The following is a 26,113-nucleotide window of genomic DNA, read 5'->3' as shown; positions in this document are numbered from 1 at the left end:
AATAACCCACTTGAAGATTATTTCTTTATCAGTCTCTGGAAAAGGCTGTAGCATCCCATTCAGAGATGACAGAAACGAAGTGCAGTGAGGTTAAGTGATGGAGATACAAAACTACAAACCTGTCCAGCTGTAAAAATAGCAACACTTCGCTCATTCTGACCCAGGAACGCAATGCTGCTGGTAGGGAAGTTATTTTCCTGCTCGGCCTTTCCTGTGGCAAGGTCAAATATGCAGTATCGAACCCAGTTCCCAGTTTTCAGAACAGCATGCACTCCTTCAAAGACACACAAAGGAAAACGTTACTGTCTTTTCCTGATGGCATCCAGTGAAACAAGTCCTACCTAAAGCCCTTTTAAAGAACTATTAACACCAACAGGAACAACTGTTTATGTTAGTTTGACAGTAGATGTTTTCCACTAGAAGAGAGATGGGTCATAAAGGATCCAACAGAGCATCTAAACGAGTTAAGTCCCACTTACCTTTTGAATCTACATTCACTGCTAGGATCTCTGTTTTTTCAGGAATACACAGCTTTTTAGGTGTCCTTTGAAAACAGTCAGGAACTTTTGGAGTCCCACCAGTTTTTACGACCTGAAAACATATGTCAAATTTTAAGATGCAATTAAACACGCAGCGCTGACATTTCAAAATACTGATTGTTTTCTCAATGTTTCACAAAGACATACCTGCAGTTCATCTATTCTGAGCAGCCTACAGTCTTGGAGAAGAGAAGAAGGATCTGGATCTGAATTAGAACTGCTCTGACAGTTTGCATTACTGGAGGTGCCTGGGAATTTCACAGCAACATAAGCACCATCCACTTTCAGCACCTGCAAGCAGAACACAGCAGCGTTTTACCAATCTTTGAATAGAAACTCAGGTTTAGGTTCACAGAATCACAGAATTGTAGGGGTTGGAAGGGACCTCAAGAGATCATCAGGTCCAAACCCCCTGCCAGGTTGATTTGCTTCAAAATAAACCAGACCTTTATCAAGAGAAGAAAAGAACTTTATAACAATCAGTGATAAAATTCTACAGCTCTTGGTCATCAGCCCTACAGTTTGCTAACATTACCGAACTCTTAAAACCTTTGATTTCTTTATGACTTCATAGGCATCCTGAATCAGGTTCCCCCACTTCAACATCCTGTGTCCAACAGGAAACAGAACCAACTGCCTAGAGAAGCTCCTACTGATACGTCGCCACAATCTTTCCAGCTTCCACATTCTGCAAACAGCAGGAAATAATAATAACCTGAATAACTAATTTGTCCAATAAGTTTTGGAAGTAAACAGTAATCTTGCAGCAAACAGTTCCAAGTGTTAGCTAACAATTCACCAGAAAACATCTACACTGAGCCTGTTACTTCCTTAAGTGCCCTTAGCTCTCGTACTACAAGAAACACAAAATCACTTTCCCCTCCCCACCCATCTGCATTTTTAAAACCTTTGTTCTGGAATCTGGGTACTCATTCATCAAGGTGACTGTGCACAGCAGAAAAAAGAAGTGTTGGCTTATGGCTCTACTACCTGTTCCTTACACTCGATGATCACAGTTCTCCACTCAGTCCCACAGGACTGAAGGATCCCAACACAATTCACGCATCTGTGTCTGTCTCTGCCCCTAAGGAAACCAAAGTTATTCAGCCCCACGCTGGCACAGTCTCATTTCTGAGACCATGAGCCTCTCTAAAGAGTTGCTGCCATGCATATCTAATCAGAACTGTAAAATAGTTTTCCTTGCTTAAGAACCATCTTGTGCTATCACCGAAGAGCAGGGCCTGTTGGATTTCCGGTTGAGACCGTATTTCCTCAAAAGGAAAACCAAACTATGAGGGAAGGGCCCGGGGGAAAGACAGGCAGTATGCTTTTGAGTAAAAATAAGATCTTTGTATGCTCTCAGTCTTGATCAAAACTAGATACAAGCAACTGTCAACTTTGATTATGCCCTAATTTCTCAACAGTTTCTACACAGAAAGTGCTTACAAAGCAGTTTTACAGATCTATGTCCTGAAAAAAGAAAACATCTCTCAAGTTCTCAAGATATTGTAAAAGTAATAAAAATCCAGGCATTCCCATGTTTTCCCCCCGTTTCATCTAGATCAGTGTAGCCTGTCGAACATGTTAAAGCAAAGAATGTACTGACAAACAAGAAAGCATTAGCAGATTTTTCTAACACAGACTATTGTGGGTAGTCAGAGCACTTGTTTCCCATATGCTGAAGCTTCACTCTAGCAGCGGCATTTCCAGCTCCAGGAGTAGAGCTTTCGGAATGGCTGTAAGAATGCTACCCAACAATTTCAAGATTCAGACCTAGTCACAAAATTCAGGAACATCAGCTCTGATTTAGACTACACAGATGTCTAATGAGACTTGCAAGACACTCGACAAAACTCATCATTTGGCAAAAAGAAATAAAAAATTAATCAAGGTACATTTAGATAGAATCATTTTGGTTGCAAAAGACCTTTTCAGGTCATCAAGTCCAACCATTAACCTAGCCCTGCCAAGTCCAACCACTAACCTAGCCCTGCCAAGTCCAACCACTAAACCGTGTCCCTAAGAACCACATCTACATGGCTTTTGAAATGTTACTTAAAAAGCCTTGTAAATTTGGGCTGTTTCTGAAAACAGAAGGTGGTCGATGTCTAGCAGGGGCTATGAGGTTTCAAAATCTGTAACTGGAGATGGGTGGAGGGAAGAAACAGACCTTAAGAAAAAGGCACAACCCCCAAATATCTAACATATCCTATCTCTATAACTAGAAGTTTTCTTCTACAAATATTACAGCTACTCTTAGTTTTATCACATTTCATTTATGTAACTTCTCACATGTTCAAAGAAATGCTGACAGTTTGTAAAGTGCTGGAACTCTACGGTGACTCTTTCAGAGTCCACATGCCAAATATTTTTTTTCTTTCCTGTTCTGTGGTTCAAGAAAGTCATGTGTCTTTAAAAAACCAGAAAAATATGTTTATTAAGATTTGGTTGAGGAGCAATTCACCTCTTCAAAGCAGAACTAAAATGCTGTTCTTTTGGTGAAAGAATTAATACTACCGCTAACGACATAAAAAGAAGATGATGATAAAATTATCCATTGGTGTAGCAGGAAACCAGGAGCTTGAGTGAAACACTTGATAGCAATTGTGTATAAAAAGCTCCAAAGCAGAGATGTGGTATAATGGGTTGGTACCAAACAAGATAAATGAGTAACATCCACGTGCCTCTAATTAAAACTATGTGAGTCTGAACTCATTGAAAAACATGCTAACAAAAAGCATTTAGACACTCTGACTTAAAGAACTAAAGGACTTACACTGCTCATATTGCTAACACAAAAATTTCATCCATTGGAAATAAGCCTTTTCCTAAACCACATGCAAATCACAAAGTCACAGAATTGTAGGGGTTAGAAGGGACCTCCAGAGATAATCTGATCCAACCCCCCTGCCAAAGCAGGTTCCCCAGGACAGGTCACACAGGTAGGTGCCCAGACAGGTCTTGAATATCTCCAGAGAAGGAGACTCCACAACCCCCCTGGGCAGCCTATCCCAGGGCTCTGTCACCCTCACTGTGAAAAAGATGGTTTCATATTGATGCAGAACTTCCTGTGCTCCAATTTAAGGACATCAATGGCCCCTTGTCCTGTCCCCGCAGACCAATGAAAAGATGCTGGCCACTTCCCCCTGTGTCCCACACTTCAGATATTTATAATCATTGATCAGATCCCCTCTCAGTCTTCTTTTCTACAGGCTGAACAGCCCTAGTTCACTCAGCCTTTCTTGTAGGGGAGACGCTCCAGGCTTTTAATCTTCGTAGCCCTCTGCTGGACTCTCTCCAGGAGATCCCTGTCTTTTTTGTACTGGGGAGCACAGAACTGGACACAATACTCCAGGTGGGGCCTGTCCAGGGCAGAGTAGGGGGGGGGGGGGGGGGGCGGGAAATCACCTCCTTTGACCTGCTGGCCACGCTCCTTTTGATGAGCCCCAGGATCCCACCGGCTCTCTTACCCAACAGGGCACACTGCTGGCTCATGGCCAACCTGTCATCCACCAGGACCCCCAAGTCCTTCCCCGCAGAGCTCCTCTCCAGCAGGTCATCCCCCAGCCTGTACTGATAGAAACAGTTGTTCCTTCCCAGGTGCAAGACTTTACACTTGCCTTTATTAAACCTCATTTGGTCTCTCTGGATGGCAGCGCAGTGTTCCTGCGTGTCAGCCACTCCTCCCAGCTTTGTATCATTGGTGTACTTGCTGAGGGTGCCCTCGTCAATGAAGATACTAAACAGGACTGGACCCAACACCGAGCCCTGGGGAACACTGCTAGTCACAGGTCTCCAGTCAGATTCTGCTCCACTGATCACAACCCTCTGAGCTTGGTCCGACAGCCAGTTCTCAACCCACCTCACTGTCCACTCATCTATCCCGTGCTTTCTCAGCTTTGCTATCTGGATGTCATGGGAGACAGTATCAAAAGCCTCACTGAAGTGTAGATGACATCCACTGCTCTCCCTCCATCTACCCAGCCAGTGATGACATAGAAGGCTATAAGACTGGTCAAGCACGATCTCCCCTTGGTGAATCCGTGCTGACTACTCCTCATGACCTTCTTCTCTTCTAATTGCTTGGAGATGGCATCCAGAACAAGCTGTTCTATCACCTTTCCAGGGACAGAGGTGAGACTGACTGGCCTGTAGTCACTCAGATCCTCCTTCTTGCCCTTTTTAAAGGCTGGAGTGACATTGGCTATCCTCCAATCCTCATGCACTTCTCCAAGACCTGTTGAAGATGATAGAGAGCGGCTCAGCAATCACTTCCGCCAGCTCCCTCAACACACATGGATGCATCCCATCCGGGGCAATGGATTTGTGTGCGTTGATCCCTCTGAGATGTTCCTGGACCACCCCCACCTCAACCAGAGGGAAGCTCTTCATTTCCCAAACTCTTTCTTTCTTTCTTCCAGGGTCCAGGAGTCCCAAGGGGGAGCCTTTGTAGTGAAGACCAAAGCAAAGGCGGCGTTCAGTATCTCCACCTTCTCAGCATCCTCCATCACCAGGACACTTCTCTCATTCAGTAGGGGACCCATATCATCCCTAGTTGTCACTGTTCATGTACCTAAAAAACCCCTTTTTATTATCCTTTATATCCCTCACCAGCTTTGTTTCCTAGTCACATCCCTACAGGCCCTGACAACGTTCCTATATTCTTCCCGGGTGCTCAGACCGTTTTGCCACAATTCATAGACCTTCTGCTTCCCTTTGAGTTTACTCACGAGCTCCCTGCTCACCCACACAGGTCTTCAGCCACCCTTTCCTGATTTCTTACTCAAAGGGATGCACCGATCCAGGGCTTGGAAGAAGCACTGTTTAAATGCTAGCCAGCTCTCACAGGCTCCCTTACCTTCTAACAGCATAGCCCATGAGATAGCTCCTATTAGGTCACAGAAGAGATCAAAGTTTGCTCTTCTAAAGTTCAGGGTAGCTATCCTACTTTTTGGTTTGCTTCTTCCACTCAAAACCTTGAACTCCACCATCTCACGGTTGCTCTGTCCCAAGCTGCCCCCAACCTTCAGTAACCTAATGTTTGCCTCATTAGGACTAAATTAAGACAACTGAATCAAGCAAATCAAAAAAGCAAGCAACAAAATTAAAGGTTTTTTTCAAAACCAAAATACCCTTCTAGAACATTTTCAACTACAGGATAACAAGATGTGATGCTTCTTTTCAATGGAAGAAAAAAAATTGATAAACTGAAACAATTAAAAGATGGTAATAGTTTTGAGCTGAAAGAGGGTAAAATTAAATTGGATTGTAAAATAATTCCCCCCTGCAAGGGTGATTGCCCAGAGGAGCTGTGGCTGCCCCTTCCCTGACAGCGCCCAAGGCCGGGTTGGATGGGGCTTTGGGCAGCCTGGTCTACTGTAGGGTGTCCCTACCCATGTCAGGGAGCTGGGACTGAATGGGCTTTGAGGACCCCCCCCAACCCAAACTCTTCTGTGATACTCTGAACATACCTGTTATCTCCTTTACCCTTACCATCAACCCACTGCCACACTCTAAGCTGCCACAACAAAGCATACAGATTGGCAAAAACCAGTAAAGTCCCTTCCTCAAACAGCTGCAGAGGCAGTTCCTGATCCCTGCTTCTCCTCCCTTGCTTCCTCTTACAGTTGCTAACTTAAAAATCACATTAACAACAGGCTGAGTAGTCTCCAAAACCAGCAAAGTTGACTACCAGCAATCGAGCCTTTCAGAAGGAAACCTGTTTGGATCCACTGGTGATCTGCAGAATCTCTCCCTCTCCAGAATCACCATATTCCCTCTCAAAACACAGCTGCACAAGACCTGAAGAAACACATTTTTTACTTCCTATCTCATCTCCTTGTTGGAATGGAAGAAATTTTATCACCACCACAAAGGCTTCTGCCTCTATTCTCAAAGTAGAATGAGCACTTCCAAAGAAATACTGCAACAATTTTTAAAATATTCAACTTTGAGGGATTAAAACCAGATTCCTGATAGGGATTAGTTAACTCTTCTGGACTATATCCAGCCTGAACTCTTTCATCTTATCCTTCTCATCGGAATGCTCCAGTCTCAGACAGAAATCAAACAAAAAATAAAGTTCAAGTGACTGAAATAATACAATACAAAGTACAAACTGAAGAACAAACTACTCAACCCAAATGTATGTTTCACAAATTCCCAAGGATTGATAAACTTTCTGGGAACAAAAACTGCAAAACCACTAACACAAAAGTCTCACCTGATTGAGGATAACTGCTGAACAGAAGCAGTTTGGGGAGGCCTTGGACACTGCCAATGGAAAGGTTCACATCAAAACAAACTGCATTGCTAAAGGAGAATAAGGCAGCTCCAACCCAGGTTCCCTGCCCTTTTGTTCTAACAGTGGTACCAAAGAGGAGAACCAGGAACTAATATGGGTAATTAGAACATCCTATAGCGCCTGAGATGAACAAGACCAGCTTCTCTTCCTCTGATACTAGTAAGCAGTTACAAAGGCTTCTTTCAGTCCACCTCTTTTCTGAGCTACACAGAAAGACGACTCCATCTGCTTTCTCACCAATGCAGGTAACAGAAGAAGTGAGTCTCAGGCTTTTTATTCCGACGGTCTTCCAGGACAGATTCCCCTCCTCACCCCCCCCCCACCTCTTATTACTTCATATCTGAACCATGTAAGGCAAGACTTCCAGCCTCACAGATCAAGTCACTGGATATTTTGGTCAAAACTTCCTGCCAAATTACCCCTGTGTATTTTTCAGAGAAGTCCCAACTTCACATGCCCCACGACCACCTATTTCACTCGACAACGGTACCTTGAGAGAAGCTAAGCTGTTTCTCTACTCACACTACGCTTTGTAGCATCAAGCACTTCAAACTGTGCTTCAGAGCTTTTCTGATCTTCTGAAACACCAAAGGTGGTAAACTCACAGGTTAGGTAGGAATAGTAAATTCTAATGCAGGATGCATTAGAATGCGTGATTAGAAGACCATGGAAGACCAGATGAAGGTTTACCTAGGTGGGCTCTAGAGAGGTAGGACTTCTTAACCCTTAAAGTCTTAAGAACCCAAACCCATATTACTGTGTTTTTGCAGTCTGAACCTCTGTAAACATTCAAAAATTGTTTATGCACAAACCAGATTGTTCATAACTCAATCTTTGAGCTTAATTCAGCTCACAAACAGCTAAATGACAAGCACTGCTGTTTCACAATGAACATGAGCTTTTCTGGAGCCTGCAGAAGAACACTGAGAAGAGTGACCCTTCTGCAGACTGAGATGCCTCCAGTCCTTCATACAATTGCACAACTGATCCAAATTACAAACAGAACATAAACTGTATTCCTGTGCTTTGTCTGCTCGATTCTATCTAAAGATAAAGCATTATGAAACTTCAAAAGAGAAAAAGTGAATGACCACACACATCAGTGGATGAGGACAGCATGTTTTGTCAAAAAAAAAAAATGCAATTACAACTGTATACAGATACAGTAACAAAGTCTCTGTGCTGAAAACCTTAGGATCTAAACCGGGAAGGGCAGGTAAGGACAAGAGGGCTTTTCCCAAAGCTGGTATGAGAAGAAACAAGGTTCAGTGACTTCCACTAGATCTCAAAACCTTGTTCACAGAAACGGATGTGTTTCAGCCAACTAAACTGCTCTGTGCTCTCTGTTGCAGAACTGGCCTAAACTTGACAAGGAAAATTCATTGTGGGCTTCCTCCTGTTAAAGGATGCTGCTCAAGGCAAAGCTACCACCCCTGCACAAGTAAACTTGTTAAGAATGCAGGTAAAATAGCCTGACTAAACCCAACAGTTTTCTGTTGGACAGCTATTTCCTCTGCTGATAATTTTTCTCAATCTTTTGTAAATCAAGTAGAAAGCAATCTGACCTTTTCATTTTGTTGAAAACCTTTATTGGCTTTCCTCTAGTTCTTATTTTTGAAAAGCATAGCAGAGAATTGTCTCGATGACCTAATCCTTCCTAACATCACACAACAATGCCAAAGGAGAAACAGAGTAATTTCCTCTATAGCGCACTCAGTCAAAATTATACTAGAGATAAAAAGAGAGAAAGGAAAAAACCACCAAGGACCAAACAAACCATTTTCCTGGAGTAATAAATAACTTGATAGTCATATTAATGAAACATGTAATTTCTAATAAAAACATTTCTGTTCTTTGGTTGCAGAACATGACGCTCACCCAAACGTTTAGTTAACACACGCAAAAGTCAACGACAACATGTGCAGCTCTTCACTATCTCACTGGACTTGTGGGAGCTATTGCTCAAGTCACCAAAGATAACATTTTGGATAAAACCTTTCCTGCTTTTCTTAGCATTTTTGGTACAACTTAAAAAGTAGCAGACTGTTATTTAAGATTCACCAAGTTTTATTCATAACTCAATCAGACTATTAATATCATTGTGCTATGGACAAGTCAAAACAAACAAAAGTCATCCTAGTCAGAAATGTTCTCAAGCATCCCCAAAACTATGATCCTTGTAACAGTTAACATATCTAAAATAAGAAGCTTTTCTTTTTTCCTCCCTCCCCAAGATGGTGGGACAGTGTATTTTAGACAAACCTTGCCAACAGGAACATTCTTTACATCTTCCACAAACACAACTTCCCTCAGCGACCACTGCTCTTCATTCACTTTCTCCTCCTCTTTTGGGGCAGGAGTAGATCGTCGGCGCTCTGAGACAAAAAAGCAATTACCAAAATAAACTTTAAATCTTTAATCAAAGCAGCAAAATGCAGGGTTCAGTAAACACCAAACCTTTCCCCAAAAAGATTAAAACCAGTCAAATCTAGAAATTAACAGAAGTTTAACAAGAATCCAACTTTAAAATCCCCTAAAGTCAGAACTATCTAACAGTATAACATTCCACTTTCATGTTTTTCCATTAAATTAGCACTAACAAAGCCTATCTGGTAAAAAAAAAAAAAACCCAAACAAAAACAAAAAACAACCAATTTTAAAGGACATTTAAGCAAAATAATTAGAACACAAGAAATTGTTTCAGCAGGGCTCAGAGGTTCAAGCTCCAAGTAAGGAGGCTGCCATTGTAAGAGCTTTCATTCAGCCCTGCAAACGCTTTATATCACCCTTACAAAAACTTTGCTCTGAACTACATATGGATTTTTTGGTAAACATTTAGAAGGACAGAAAGTACTTATTTGGCCTAACAGCAATCACAATACAGTTAGATTTCCTGCAAAGACATTATCTGAACAGTAACTGCAGTATACTCAGGATCAGATTTAAGCACGTATTATGGCTAAATTAACACTGACAACCGTAATCTCCTGAATTGAGTATACTGTGTCATTAATATTATCAACATAGTCAAAGTAAGAAGTAGGGAACTTCTAAGATAGCTGTGAGATTAACTTGGAACACTAGTTCAAAATCCCAAGCAAAGTTACAGTCATTGAAACATTACAGTTGAAAGAAGAGCAAGAGAAGAAAATCAGTAGTGAAAGACTCTACTTGTAGAATTAATTAGTACTGTGGATCTGAGCATACGGATTCTTGGTCACTCAACAAGGCCACTTGATTCTCTAGGTGAACACTTCTTTAAACTGCGGTGTGGGAACAATTAAACAGGTGCAGAGATTTCTCTACTTCTGTATGTTAGTAAAGAATGCCTGGCTTTCAATATTTTAGGTAATAAATGACAAGTTGCTTTATGCACTGAATTTTACCTGCAAGTGAAGCTGTGCAAGAACAGCTTAAGCTTAAAAGGAATTTTCCAGAAGTTCAACTTCTGGGCTGTAAAAAGACCTCACTATCACACTGTAATTAAATGTAAACAACTTTATCTTCAAACTTCCTCTTGATCACTTCCTGCAAGATATTTTTGATTCTGAGAACTGTTATGCTTGCTTAGATACACCTTACATCAAGTTGTCTCTGCTTATACTAATACATTTGAATTTGACGCTGACAATTCACTTCTACCTAAAGTCTATTACAAAAGCCCTTCCATATATTGTACTTCAGACAAAGTCTGAAAAGGATTCTGAAATTAGCATAGAACCTTTGTAGAACAGGCTGTTAAGACTGTTACCATCACTTACTATATGGCATTGATGCACTGCTCGCTATTGAAGATGCATCACTACAAGTGGAAGCTGGGGATGGCGGAGGACCCATCTCAGTTTTCACAGGTTCCTGTTTGCTTTCAGGTCTGGAATAAAAGGTGTTACTTAGAATTAAGAAAGAAAAAGGTGAAACCTTTCCTGTGACAACGGTCAAAGCGTTAGTGATCCAGCCACATCCTTTAATAGTAATGAAATAACTCTGTACTTGCAAGCAACCACCCAAACTGACAAGGCCATATATCCAGTGTTGGAAATGGTGCTGTGCTCCTTTATCAGGGATTAACTTGCTTTGCGATAGCAGAGATATAAAATTACAGAAAATAAACATCCTTAGATGCATCTCATTTGAAGACAGGAAAAATTATTACTTTTACTTAGTAACCTGAAAATTTAGAACTGCTAAACTTTCAATTCTTTCTTGAAATGGTTTAAATCTGGTTTAATAAACATTTGAATGGTAATTGTCAACTCAAGGATTTATTTTTTTTTCCAAACTACATAGACACTAAGTCAGGTCTCTCAATGCCACGAAGGGCCTGAAAACAGTTGATTCTGTAACAAACTCACTTTCAGTTATTCAAATGTAAAATCTTAGAAACAGCATGAAACACTGCAGGCAAATCTCCATTTAATATTCCTGCACATTTCCATAGCTGCTTCACACAAATGAGACACCCTTCCTGCAGTAAGCATTCCTGCACATTCAGCAGAGTTTACAAGGAAGTTAGAACCTTATAAAGGCAGAAAGTTCAACCTGATAAATACCAATTCAACAGAATCCCAAGTGAGCGTTCTGGGTGTATAGGGGCACGTTCCCAACACTTACTTTGCCTCAGTAGTTTTGCTGGCTTTCTCCATGTTTTTCAAGCTCTCGGGTGACCGAAGCTGAAACCGACAACTGTCATTCATGTTCCAAACAGATTCCATTAACACACCCACTTTGGGAATTCCAGCACTGATTGAAAAAGCAACTGCTCCAGCATGATAAAGGGGGTTATTTCTTAAACAGACCTGGAGAGAGAAATATTTATTTCTATGAGAACAAGAGATTATATTGAGGGTAATCATATAAATGTGTATTTTCTTGGTGACATATGTAGTAAAAAAGTAAGAAAACTTATGGAACTAGATTAAAAGGAAAGGCAGCATGATGTACTATGCAGTTTGCTAGGAAGACACAAGCTGTTGTGCAATTCACAGCTGAAAGCAACAGCTTTAGCAGTGCAACTGTTCCATATCTAGTATTTACATCCTCAACCACAAAAGGAACAATTCATCCAACAGCACTCACCCCAGAGTTGATTAGAATAGATGGGGTACCATAAGAAATGTGCACCCTGGGAAAGAATTGGTTTGTCTCATCCTAGTTCTAACCTGTTCTGGGAACAGGTTGCCCAGAGAGGTAGTGGAGATAGTGAAGGTCCCACCGCTGGAGATATTCAAGGTCAGGCTTGATGGGGCTCTCAGCAACTTCATCTAGTGAAGATGTCCCTACTTACTGCAGGGGAGGGGCTGGACTAGATGACCTTTAAAGGTCCCTTCCAACCTAATGCATCCAAAGATTAATTGCAAGAAGAATCTTATACCTCTGTATCAGCTATTAAATGTTTCTAGCTTCAAACCAAAGGCCTGTCTCAGTCTGTCTCACAGACTCAGGTCCTCTGTAGCCAGCAGGAACAGCGAGGTGATCGTCCCACTATAGTCAGCTCTGGTGAGGCCACACCTCAAATAGGCTGTTCAGTTTTGGGCCCCTCACTAAAGACATTGAGGCCCTGGAGTGTGTCCAGAGAAGGGTGACGAAGCTGGTGAAGGGTCTCATGAGGAGTGGCTGAGGGAACTGGGACTGTTTAGCCTGGAGAAGAGAAGGCTCAGGGGAGACCTTATTGCTGTCTACAACTACCTGAAAGGAAGCTGTGGTGAGCTGGGGGTCAGCGTCTTCTTACAGTTAAGTAGTGATAAGTCAAGAGAGAATGGCTGCAAGTTATGCCTGGGGAGGTTCAGGTTAGAAATTAGGAGAAAATTTCTTCAAAGAAAGAGTGTTTGGGCATTGGAACGGGTGCCCAGGGAAGTGGTGGAGTCACCATCCCTTGAGGTCTTTAAGGAAAGGTTGGATGTGGTACTCAGGGACACGGTTTGGTAAGTAATAGAGGTGGTAGGGGGACAGTTGGACTAGATGATCTTGGAGGTCCTTTTCAATCTTAATGGTTCTATGACTCCAGTAGTGCAGGCACTTCAATGCCAAAACATTTACAAAGCTACATGCTCTATTGGGAATAGTATTTCTATAGACCTGCTTTCTCTCAAAATACACAATCAGTAGGAAAGTTAAACCAGAAGTATTTTGTATGTGTACAGCTTGTTACTCCATGTTTGCAGCAATAAACACACTTGTAAAACATTAATACCACTGCTACATCAATTTACAGTCATATAATTAAAACATACTGTTTTAATTTCATATCATTAGTACAACTTACGTGCATAACAAGAATAGAACATCATTTGTTTGTTTTGTTGGGGTTTTTTTATTTTATTTTAAGAACAGGCTGTCAGCTCATCATATAGCCCTACAAAAAAGTCACTTGTGACAGTTGCACTTGCCTGGGTTCCAACGGTTATGTTTGGCATAGCGGAGATACCAGCACTAGACTTCGGCTTTTTGTTTTTTGCTCTGGCCTTTTCTAGCATTTTCTTCCTTTGGCTGAAAGGAACTACACCCCTGTGGAAAAATGTATATTATTAAAAAAGAAAAAAAAAGCTAAGAAATGCTGATTATAAATTTGAATAGTTTATTCCTCCTACTTCATATAGTCATGCTATAGTTGCCAAAACCTCAAAGCACCGCTGAAATGGCATCTTTTTCTATATCCATCCCCACTTTCCAAATTCATCTGAACCAGGCCATTTATTAGGAGGAGAAGGAGGAAAGAAAGCCCATAGGATGCATCACTACCAAAAGGGTTTCCTTCTAATCAAAAATGCTTCAAGACCTCTGCTCCAGACAGTATGCTCCAGTCATAGTATTCAAGCTGCAGCTTGCCCCCGCTGAACTTAAGGATATCTTTCCCATGACTAGTGGCAATGTCCAGAATGTGTGGTCATTGGGTAACACGATAAGCTTTTTTATTTTTTAAATTCTAAGAGCCTCAGTTTCTCTCTGGGGACACAGCTAAAGGAGTCTAGGACTTTTACAACAGGCTTAAGCTGCAAGAGGGGGAAAAACAGACAGTTCTTTTGTAACTGGATCCACTCCGTTTAGCTGCAAGTAACGCCTACACATGCAGTTAAGTACACTTGTTATTTTGAAACTTCATGTTTTAGCCAGTGGGTTATCAATGTTACAGATGAGGGTTATAGATGTTTTTGTTTGAAAACATCTTTCACCTTAAGTAAAACATGAAAAGCATTGGTCCTGTGCCAGAGAAATACTGTCCAGTGTACTACAGGCCATTGTAACTAAGGATATCAATAGTAACAGAAGCTTCTGTCTACATCAATCTGATTAACATAAAATCACCACTGCTGACATTTAACCCTTCCTAGAAAGAACATATTGACTAATAAATACATTGCTTTCAAAGATTACACATAAATGCTAAGAAGATTTTAAAATATAGTGCATCAATTATTCTAAACGCAGTGAAAATGCAGTTTCTAATAGGCAGGTATCTCCAACATTATGGCTTATTCATTTCTATGCTAAGAGTATTTTCTCTGAGGTATGGTCAGCTGTGACATAATGAAAGGACCAAGTACCAGAGAGCTGTACTTTTGAGATTTGGGACTGTAAGTTAAAAAACACAGCCGTGTTTTATTCTAAGTGCCCAGCTACAATTCTACTTCAGTATTTCCCAGTTATTAGAATTTCACAAGAAAGGTAATTTATAGCATAAATTTTCAGTGCTCTGATTTCCAACTCATCACAAGTATTTAACTCTTCCACGCCCAAAAGCTACTTGAGCTCGGGGGGGAGGGGAGGGGGGAAGCCATGTAATGCATCAACTCCTGACAGCCTGACAAAAATAAACACACCCAGACAACGCATTAGTAATATTCAATGAATTCACTCATTAGAAAATAATGTCAGAGCTCTTCTGAAAATGTTATTTTTAAGCTTTGAGGGGTGTTTTTTTAAATTATAAAATATGCTTTTTAATGATCAAATTGTTAAAGTATATTAACTAACTTTTCATATTTTACAACATTTGAAAGTGGTTTATTTCAACAAGAGGGAACATCTGCTGTCATTTCTCCCTTGCTAGAAGATTCGGATCACAAACTAACATACCAAGTTTTCCTAACAGCCTAAGAGAAGAAAGCAGACCTCATATGTGAGTTTGTTCCATATTTATAACCTGAAAAAGGCCCAAAAGGCATAAAGAAGGTTGCTCTTTGATACAGCTGAAAACATTTATATACATACACAGCATTCAGACACATCTCCAAAAAGAATCACCTTATTATTCTCTTAAAGATGTTACAATTGGATCCAAAAGCTTTAGGCATTAAATCAGAGAATAAATACATTTTTAAAAGGGAACCTAAGCTCAAACAGGTGAGTCCTGAGTGTTACAGGACTCAGAACAACTGTGGTTCAGTAGTTGTGCAATGTTTCTCAGAACAAGGGCCACAAAGGCATCCAGTGGATCTATACTGTAGCACATATACACAGTATTTACTTACCACCAATACAAGTTGTTCTCTAGCTGAGCACACGTATAAAGAGCACAGCAATGTAAAGAAACAATCCGTTCTCCCTGAAGCTCAGAGTAGGTCTGTGCGGTGTGTTCCAATTTAGAAGCTACAGAGCTTAAAGTTTCATCTACCCACGTAGCAACCTAAGAGAGAAGGAAAGAAAGGAACAGAGAAGGTAGTGGGAAAAGAAAGAAGAGTTGTACCCTAGTTGCACCTTTTATGTAACATTTACTCATTCTGAAAGGAAAAAAAAAAAAAAGCAAAACCAACACACACAAAAAAGCCAACCAAGTAGAAAGAGGTTTCTTTTGGGATTTTATCCCCTACCACCTTTTCTTTCCCCAGAAAAGAGATTTTTCAGGATTTTTTTTTCCCCTCTTTCCAGTTCCCAGCAAAACCAAAATAAGGTTAAAAAAAATTTAAAGAGATATGTGAGAAAAAAATACTTCAACAAGCACATATACTTTACCACATTAGTTTCAAGTTCACTATGAACTGGGCTGAAAAGAATATTTAGATAACTTACTTTACAGCACTGAAAGCTTCAATGCCCTTAGTTTCTTCTGGTAAATATATACAGAACATTAACAAGCTTCTCTATTCTTAAACCAGTGTCAGTTTGTACTCTAACAGTAAAAAGTAAATTAAAAAAATATATATTTCAGATAATGAGGTTAAAAGGTTACCTTTCATTGTTTCAGCTGTAAATCTGTGAGGTTTTGGGGGAGTTTTTAAAACCTTTTTGCACTTATAAAAACACCATTTTGGTTTTGCATCAGTATAGAGAAAAGTAGTGGAATGAACAAATGAAGTATTTTCTATTCCAACAAATCTGAACAACCAACTTCTCCATAACATACTACTAGTAACCGAAAACTCAAATTGGAACCACGAGCACACATCTCATACCTTATTATTTTCAGTGGCAACAGTTGCTCTAATACTATTTGCAGAAAGGAGCACTATCTTTTCATTTGTTAATCCCAAGAACATGGCTCGTGGATGATGTAGCGAAGGATTCTTTGGAAACAAACAAACAAAAAGGTATTTTAGATATTCAAAGCATATCTATCATCCTGGAGGTAAGCATCTGAAGATGTGCAGTACCTGTGCATTCCTGTAAGGCTCTGATTCACTCCACTTCCACTGATATAGCTCTCCTTTACTGCTAACAGCGACGAGCTCAGAATACAGAGCTCCAATAGAAATAAACTTTGTTCCATCCTACAAATACAGAAATACAAAGTCTAAGACAGCAATATTATAAATATATATATAAATGAGAAAAAAAAACCCACAAAACCAGAAACTTGTAGTTTTCCAGAGTTCCCACAGATGTTGAACTTGACAATAAAGATACATCCAGCCTGTCTCAAGCTCAGCAGGCCCTCAAACAAGCACACACCCACACAAAAGAAAAAGCATTATTGCTTCTGGCAGAACGAGGGGAGAAAGAAATAGGTATTATTTTCCTGAAGTTTAGCAATAAATTAGCATGCAAATTAACTCTGACAGTTTATGAAGTGCTTCCACAATATTTTAAGAACACATCATTGCTCGTAGAACTAAAGGTGGGAAGATCTCTTGACTTCTGACATTTAAAAATAATTTTCCCTCTAAAGTCTGGCTTTTTGAAATGAGGAGAAAAAAAAAAAGCCACGTAATTCCATTCCTAAGGATGCTCATGAAGAAATCTTCCAACTACCTGAGAAATCAATTATCAAATTCACACTCTCATTAATTAAACAATTCTTATCTTTACTTCTGTGGGTAAATGCATAAGATCAAGGTTTGTTTAAAAAAAAAAAAAGTCAGCATGCTACATGTCACATTAATACCTCCTTATGAACTGATATGCTGGAAAAGCCTGTAATTATGGGATATTCCTCTACATCCCTTTTTCTCCTGTTCTGACATTTTACCAAAACTCATACAGCGCCCTTCTGTGCCTCAGATAGTAAGTACCCCTCTGCTCAATAGCTGCCTCCTGTCCCTTAAGTAAATCTCACAGCTGTGTTTCCCCCCCACCCCCTTAGATTTGGTTGTACATCAATTCTTCAGTTACTACCCAACAGTTACAAACTCATTTGTTCCAAGTTCCTGCTCTCCCTTGCATTGAAATAAATCTCATATGACCGACCTGTGAATGTCAGTACTTTCACAAAACATTTATTTCTATTTACTGAGAAACATTTGTAGAGCCCATCCTTCGGCTACTCTTCAGCAAGGGCAGTTATAGGATAACCATGTTCTTTCTAAACTTAGTTACTGGTAACAGCTACAAGTTCCCTTCCACCTACAGGAGAATGAAGCTTTTAAAAATAAAGTAAAAAAAAACAAACCCCGAAACCCCACAACTTGAACTAGTATACAATCAAATGCTGTCTCCTAGAGCTACAAATCTGAAAGTACATGATACGTAGTCTTCTCTGCAGTAGCTATCTCCAGATCAGTATTTTTAGCTGCCTGCCTTAGGTTACAATGCACCATTTAAGCCATTCAACCATTTGATGGGAAGCTGACCATTAAGAAAAGCCAACCATCCTGTACATTTTATCTCTCCCCTAAATTAAGAGACTTCTTTTTCAGCTACAGAACTTTACAAGCTTAAAAATGTTTTGTTTCATAAATCTGAGCTTATGCTATTTTAAGCAATGTTCCTGGCCAGAAGTGCATGTTTCAAAAGGTGAGAATGTGTCCTTGAATAACATGGGATTCAGTAACTCTCTTACCCATACTCAAAACATTTACTAATATTTTGGGAAAGAACAGAAAGAAGGCAGCAGGAGAGGACAGTAGCAATCACAAGCAATTCTCTTTAATACCCTGGTAACAGGATCTAGAATTTAGTTAAATCATAAGAGAATGATTTTTCTCCAGAGGGCATCCACCAACACAGCACAGAAGTAGCCCAAATGCCAGCATGTGTCACAATTAATACTTGCCATCGTATAAATAACACACATTTCTGAGAAAGAACTGCCATCAGAACCTACTGAGGTCTAATAAGCTGCATCTCTACTTGAACTTCTGGAGATTCATTTATGCTGATATCTGGCCTAATACCTGAAAGTCAGGTCTGGAAAGCAATTGATTTTTGCTTCAAGACAGTATCACTGTGACATTTAATCTTCCTAGTATGTTTAACAGCTTGTTTTACAAACAGTTTTATACCACAAGCTTAACATTAGAGACCTATTGCTATCAAAATATTAGCAGTTGCGATCAAAAATTAGGACCAATGCTATATACACCTCCATGAGGCCATGCACAAATTTGACAGCTCTGGTTCTGCACACAGAGTCTTATGTGTTCAACTATAAATTCTGACTTCAGACCAGAGGAGTTACACACTTGATGTAGACGGCTAAGTAAATCTTATCTCCCAGCAGCTAAAGAGAAAATACCTACTGGAACAAACTGAAGGCTCAGCTTGCACCTAATCAGTGTCTACCAGGGAAAAAAACCAGCCATACTTGTCACACTGGCACACATGGCGTAACGTTGACTTGTGGCAGTGCAGACTAACAGTTCTACAGTCCAAGGAGACTGGAACTACCAGAATTCATTCACTGCTTTGAATTCTCAAGCAGTTGCTTTCACTTAGGGGGTAGAAAAAGCTATGCACCAAGTCTCAACATTGTAAGTCTCAGACTGTGGGTGAAATCGATGTATTTGTGAACACTATCAGCTTTCATAAGCTTCAGCCATTCCTCTCAGGTTGGTACTTTACCTCCCATAAACGTATGTTAAACATCCTCATCAGACCACTACAGTTCTGCAAGAATATTTGCAACCCAGACTGGTGATTTTGTAACTATTCTTCACATACTTTAATCTCCCCCCTAGCTTACTGTCTTCTTCCATTAACATTACCAGCTCTCCTTTCCAGTTTTCAAATAGGAAGAAACATCTGTACTGGCCTCCCTGCTAAGCCATCTCCCTTATGATCCACCTTGAAGAGTTCTGTTGGTGTTATTCTCCAACAGAAATTTCCGAGCGGGGCTATAGCAAGAAGAGTGCAGAACAATTTGCTATGAATGTTCAGCTGAAATACATTATGAGAAGTTTAACTAGATAAAGTTTAGCTGGATAAAGATGAAAGGCCTTTCCAGGATGACACCTTCATTTAACTGGAAGCTAGAGTTTACGAGTGCATATGCAAACAGGTCTCTTGGAAGAAGTTCAGTACATTTAAGTTGAACAAGCATGCAATTAGATATCACAGCAAGTTAATTCCATAAAAGATGCTAAATAAAAGACTACAATAATTCTCCTAGGGCAGGATCTACTGAGTTTGCAAATAAAAAACCCATCCAGGGAAAAAAAAACCAAAACCTCAAACAAAAAATCCCACCACAAAACCATTAAAAACCCACAAAACCACCACACAACATGATTTAGTAACTAAGTTTCAGGGCCAGAGAGACAAACAAGGGTAAAAAGAGAAATATTCCAGTGGAAGTAAAAAACCAAAACAAACCCCAAAACTAACCCCTGAAATTTCTCTCTCCACCCCAGCTGGATAACCTTCTCATTCTACCTTTATGATAAAGCAAGAGGGACAAAAACTGTCAGTTTTCACCAACACAGAAGATTAACCTTACTGTTTAAAAAAATAGTAATTTAGAAGATCATATTATAGAAAGAACAGGTTGGGAGAGCAACTACTAGACAAACATTCTTTTTGTGTATCTTCATTCCTCAGTTTGAAGATGACAGCAGCTAACGGCGAGCTCCTGTAAGCAGAAATAAGCCTCTAAATTCACCTCCCACCTCAAATTCTCTATCTATGCCTAGTCAGAAGGGGAAAAAATAGATACAGAAAAAGAAACAATGAGATATCAAAACAGCAACCTCAGAGATATTGTGGACAAACAGAAATGGGAACACTAGAAAGACACCCCAAGTCCATAAATTCTGGTCTCATACATTATCACTTTTATTCCTGGCAAGTTTTTTTGGTTGTTTGCTTTGTTTTTAAAGACATTTCCCCAAGTGTCAAAGTCACTCAAAGATTTCTTTAAGTGACTACAGATACCCCCTGAACACACAGCTAGCTGGCTAGTGTTCCTATTATTCTTGCATCTCATGTGGGAATTAGTTCTTGCCTGAAAATGAATTAGGGTTACAAAGAAAACCAGCTATTCAAAGCCAAAGGGATTTTGAAGGAGTAACTGATACTCGTTTAAGTTATTGGGCAACTCCAAACACAACTGCAAATAAATAAACATCAACTTTCACTGCTGCTGCTTAAAACCCTAAAGTATCTCTGGGAATAACGCCAATCAAAACAAAAAAGGTTTCTTGATGAAGGATAGTTTAAATTGCTTCACGAGTTTCCCATTGCCCATTAAATGCTTTGTGCACCTAAAAAAGAAAAGAAGAAAAAAAAAACCCACCCCAAACCGTATAATCTCCAGCAAGGCCTTCAGAACAAATGGAGGAGAAGAAAGTTAAACTGTAATAACAGGCGTGCAGCTATAAGGATACTATTTTATAATTTTTCTAAGTGCACAATAAAGAGTAATCTTTATTACATTGTATCACAAACTGAGATACAATATTCCAAAAGGAAATACGAAGTATCCTTTGGGGGGGAGGGGGGATTTAAAAAAAAAGAAGAAAACCGATCACCAATCAACTGCACAGCATGCAAATAAAATAGAACAAAAATTCAGTACCTTATCTGGCCACCACTGCAAGTCTTCTCCTAAAGAAACAGGACTCTGAACAGGCGTATTCTTCTTGTCCAGGTTTGGTTCCCCTTCTTTACTTGTAGAGCCTCTTTCATTATCAAATGAGGCTCCATCAAGCCACCTTCGTTCACGCAAACGTAAAACGGACTCACGTTCACGCAACAGCTCAGAGTCTCTCTCTAAGGGAAGAAGGAGAACTGGTATGCAATTGGGTCACACCAGTGGGATAAAAGTAAGCCACTCTCTAGTAAAGACCCTTCAGGATGCAACTATCAGCAGTTAAATCTACTCACACAGATTAAAAATCAAGTCCTGACATGCAACATTCAATCTATTAACCCTTTCAAGCATACGTACTTCAGAATCACTGAGCATAAGTATAAGCTAAAAATAAAGACGTCTTACAGTTTTGTGCACTATAAAAAAATGCTAAAGCATTTTCACTTACATCACAAGAAGCCAAATACATTTAACTCTGCAATTTAAATTTTTCTAGTATAATACGTGGTTTTGTGGTATTGTTTTATCAATGTAGTAAAAACAATAGCAACAAAAAAATCTAAGTCTATATAGTCTGTAAGTATCTTTGTGCAAACCAAAAAAGAGTATTTATTAGAGAGTTTTGTAACAAGTTTCCCAAAAAAACAACCAACCAACAGTAATTTGAAAAGGTTAAAGAAAGCAAGCATTAAAAAAAGCTCTCATATACATGTTTGATAATCCAACCCCTTTTGTTTAAAGCAATATTCCATAGGACTGGATTTAATAAATTCAAGTGTTATCTGTTTTGAGCAGATCAAATGAAAACTTTTCAAGAGTCAGACAAGTTTGAAAAAGGATCCTTGTAGGAAAATGTTCCTTACCAAAATGCTTCCCCTCCAATTGGCCTACAAACTGTCTAAAGCCAGTACTCTGAAGCTCGCTCATGCAGATAAATTTTTTAAATCAGGTAATCAAACTAACTTTCCAAGAGTCAACTATGCATGGAAAATAAGGATTATAAAATTCGTGGTAACGTCTTATATAGAATAACCTTAGGAAAGGAAAAAAAAGGAGGAATTCAGAAGGAGTTATGTCAGATGCTGAATACTCGTACATGCACATAATGCATTTAACCTATCAAGTACTTCACTTATGCTCACAAAAATCAGCTGGAATTACATGTATGAAATGACCACATTATTCTATCAGTTTCCACAAATTATGCCAAGTCTTGGGTCTTTTGCTGTATTAGACAAATGGGAAAGCTTTTACCTAAGCCAAACACGACAGCTTGTCTTAACAGATATATGTCCTAAGTACTGCGCTTGTTTTCTACCATACATCACACTGACCCCTGACTAATAATTTTGTAACAGGAACTTACATGTTCAGCAATTAATATACCAAAACATGTTCATGAAAAGGCAACAAAACTGTACTAAACAAACAATCACAGCAGAGGTTGGATTAACAGTTTGGAAGTCCTTTAGACATTTGCGCAACAGCTCCAAAAAGACAGGAAATTGCTGCATGGTCTATTATCAATCTTTTGAAGTGTTAAAAAAAAGTAAAATGCCTTAACACTGCTCAAGGAGGTTTTTTTTTTTTAATCAGCTGCCAATTGTTCTCTTTATTCAACTACAAAAATGCTTCCAAAAAGTAAAATTTAGATTTCTTCTCCCTCCTTAGTATCTAAAGTTCCTCATTCCATAAAGGTTACTGCTGTCATGGAACAATAAAGGAAACGTGAAGAACAGTGAACAAAGAGCAACCCAAAAGGGAGGGAGGGAGGGAGGGAGAGAGGGAGGGAGGAAAAATATTAAGAATGCTGCATGTCATAAATTGTTACTCATTTTTGAGCCAAATTAAATATTTGTAATGCAACCTGTGTATTAGTAGGTACTTACACTACAGTTTAAAATAAACTTGGCATGCAAAAATTTTGTAACTTCTTGCAAAGATCAACAATTAGATTTAAAATATATTACTATCAAGGTTCTTACAGAACTTACCTGCTAATACTCAGTATTCATTAATAATTTTGATAATGAGTAACAGTCTACTTTTCTACTCTGTATTTGATGACATATCACAGTCTACTTTTCAATTAAATCAGAATCTAAACCACCAGTGTGTACTATCACTAGCTTTTTCCATAGCAAACTACTTATTACAAAGAAAAAAGGTGCAAAATTACCTCTGGATGAGCCTAGCCTGGAAAGTGATGAGCGCCGAAAGGATGGATAACCAAAGTAACTAATATCTTCTGAAAACATAGCATCAGCATCAATAATGACACTTGGGTGAGCAGAATGTATGTCAGCATCCAGAAGAGACATAAGATCCTCTATAAGAGGAGACAAGGGTCTTAAGTGAATAATCAGCTACTTAAAACATCAGCCAGAGAGACCATCAACTAAACAAATATCAAAACAAAACAAAAAAATCCTATCTATTAATTGCATTTCTGCTCTTCAGATTCACCAGAGCAAACTCATGAGCCTCCTATGCAACCACATTTGCAATCAAGCTTGGCAGATCAGCGAACAACATCAGTTTTCCTAGAAGAACTGCTCTGTCACTTATCTAACCATATTGCCCAAACACGACTTGCCCAAACCACGTTCTTCTGTAACCCAGAAATTCAAACTTTAACCTGTCACTTCACAGAACAAAGCTCTAAGATTCGATACAAATACATTCATGTGCACACACTCTCATGCACACAATGCAGAACAGCAGAGGTGACCTAGAATTAAGGGAGGATAGAATCCATGGTGAAAGCTGGCCTTCACAAACACGTCTTTGGTGTCAAAGACAGCACATTCCTCCCATGGAATGTTTCTTTCAGATAATGATGTACGAGTTTAATCCATAGGCTAGTAGCTTGCAGATCTCAGTACAAAGCTTTAAATGGCAGCTACAGTAAGAACAACTGTTATCTGGGAAGAAATCCACTATTTTTAATACCATGCAATTAAAAACCCAACAAAACACACCACAACACAAAAAACAGACCAAAAATATTTATTTAAAATACAGTGACTGTCCTAGCTTCTGTGAGAAAAGGAGTTTCTAAAGTACTGATCGTCACTAAAGTATAAAACTATTTCCTTCTGTTTACTAAACTATAGTTACTATTAAGTTCAACAAAGCCAAGTGCAAGGTCCTGCACATGGGTTGGCACAATCCCAAGTACAACTACGGGCTGGGTAAAGAATGGATTGAGAGCAGCCCTGAGAAGAAGGACCTGGGGGTGTTAGCAGACAAAAACCTCAAAGCAGCCAGCAATGTGTGCTCACAGACCAGAAAGCCAACCATGTCCTGGGCTGCATCAAAAGTGACCAGCAAGTCAAGGGTGGTGATTCTGCCCCTCTGGTCTGCTCTGGTGAGACCCCATCTGCAGCACTGTGTCCAGTTCTGGACCTGTCGGAGCAAGTCCAGCAGAGACCCGTGAAGATGATCAGAGGGCTAGAGCACCTCTCCTATAAAGAGAGGCTGAGAGTTGGGCTTGTTCAGCCTGGAGAAGAGAAGGCTCCAGGGAGACTTTCTAGTACCTGAAAGGGCTACAAGACAGATGGAGAGGGGCTGTTTACAAGGGTGAGTGATAGGACAAGGGGTAATGGCCTTAATCTGCAGACAGACAGACTGAGATTAGATGTATGGGAAAAAATTCTTCCCTGTGAGGATGGTGAGGCCCTGGCACAGGCTGCCCAGAGAAGCTGTGGCTGCCCCCTCCCTGGCAGTGTCCAAGGCCAGGTTGGATGGGGTTTTGGCACCCTGACCTGTTGGAGGGCATCCCTGCCCATGGCAAGGGGGTGGAACTGGATGGGCTTTGAGGTTCCTTACAACCCAAACCAGTCTGTGATTCTATGACAGACACATACACACACACACAGAGAAGAGGCTACTGAAAATTCACGCCATTTATTAAGTCCAGCAACATGGACTGACAAGACAATTAAACCCAATTACCATCTTGTTCCTACAGAAAGGACAGTCCTACTCCCTTCCTTCACCCTGCAGCAGGTGCTTCCCTGGGGAAGGTGAGACTTCTAAACCTAGAGCCAGTACACTAACCTGGCTTGACACAATATTTCACAGGGCATAGATGTGAAATGGGAAGCAATCTCCAGACTGACTTAACCAGATACTCAAACAGGGCCACAAAGGTGCTGCCTCATCTCATGCCACAAATCAGACCAGGCCCTTCTGCTGCAAAGGGACAGTTCTGCCCCTTTCCAAAATTTCAAGTGAATCTGACTGAAAAATAATGAGGCTCCCCAAATTAGGTTCCACCTAACCTATGCAGACACACAAACCTCACCACCATGGAAGGGAATGGCAAAATAACTCCTTCTGGCAGCTTAAACCACTCATGAAGCTAGCATAAGGCTATACACACCAAGTCCCTTCAGGAAACACAGAAGGAGCACATATAACTACAAGATAATCAGTTCTCAACCTCAACCTCATCATAAGTGTAAGACAAAATAATAGCTAGAAATCAATGTTTCAAGTTAAATAAAACAATTCTTAACAGTAGGATCCGATTATTATGGATTTTTCTCAGTGTCTGTAATGAAGCTGGGAGGGAAACAGAATGGAGAGGTTTCCAAAAAAAAGAGGAAAAAAAAAAAAAAAAAGAAAGGAGCCAGAAGACTCTCCACACTTACACCCAGTACTAATTCCCTTCGCTGCTCAGCCTAGTGATATTGAAGGTGTCAGAGACTTTCACATCCTTACACGTGAGAATATTCACCCTTACATTTCTAAACTCTCTTCTCCAGGATAAGTAACATTCCAAGTGCAGCCAGCTGTCCCCAGAAAAACAGCGCTGTGACTAGTGAATGCTGTGGATTTCAAAGCAAGATCTGCATGAATGCTTTTTGTATTAAATAAGTAATTCACTTAAGTATAGTCGGTGCTTCTAAAAGCACAGCTTTTGAGACTCAATGGTCCATGCACTACGTTTTAGGAAGTCATCCTTGACAGACTGCTTGGAAACCCAAGTAAAATAATCTTTTTAAAAATGGATTGTGCAAACAGGCTCCATCTAACTAAAACACTCCAGATCCCTCAGTGACCTTATCCTGCCAGCTACTTTAC

The 26,113-nt window shown here is 39.9% G+C and overlaps 1 protein-coding gene across 1 annotated transcript in view; it reads right to left on the bottom strand.

Annotated features, from left to right (window-relative positions):
- The window catches only part of UBR5 (ubiquitin protein ligase E3 component n-recognin 5), a gene marked incomplete at its 5' end in the record, with an annotated part of 93,803 nt that overhangs the window by 37,050 nt on the left and 30,640 nt on the right, over positions 1 to 26,113 (bottom strand). The window contains 12 exons of the mRNA XM_084260146.1: positions 120 to 274; positions 480 to 591; positions 687 to 830; positions 9,106 to 9,218; positions 10,605 to 10,714; positions 11,455 to 11,639; positions 13,230 to 13,347; positions 15,312 to 15,466; positions 16,233 to 16,343; positions 16,431 to 16,547; positions 21,008 to 21,219; positions 23,202 to 23,351. Of these exons, the coding sequence (XP_084116272.1) occupies positions 120 to 274; positions 480 to 591; positions 687 to 830; positions 9,106 to 9,218; positions 10,605 to 10,714; positions 11,455 to 11,639; positions 13,230 to 13,347; positions 15,312 to 15,466; positions 16,233 to 16,343; positions 16,431 to 16,547; positions 21,008 to 21,219; positions 23,202 to 23,351 (1,682 nt within the window). The remainder of the gene's footprint in view (positions 1 to 119; positions 275 to 479; positions 592 to 686; positions 831 to 9,105; positions 9,219 to 10,604; positions 10,715 to 11,454; positions 11,640 to 13,229; positions 13,348 to 15,311; positions 15,467 to 16,232; positions 16,344 to 16,430; positions 16,548 to 21,007; positions 21,220 to 23,201; positions 23,352 to 26,113) is intronic.

The sequence above is a fragment of the Gallinula chloropus genome (assembly GCF_964237585.1).
Source record: "Gallinula chloropus genome assembly, chromosome: 2".
In the NCBI taxonomy this organism is placed as follows: Eukaryota; Metazoa; Chordata; class Aves; order Gruiformes; family Rallidae; genus Gallinula; species Gallinula chloropus.
The sequence above is the reverse complement of the archived record's forward strand: the minus strand, read 5'-3'. Positions and strand labels throughout refer to the sequence as shown.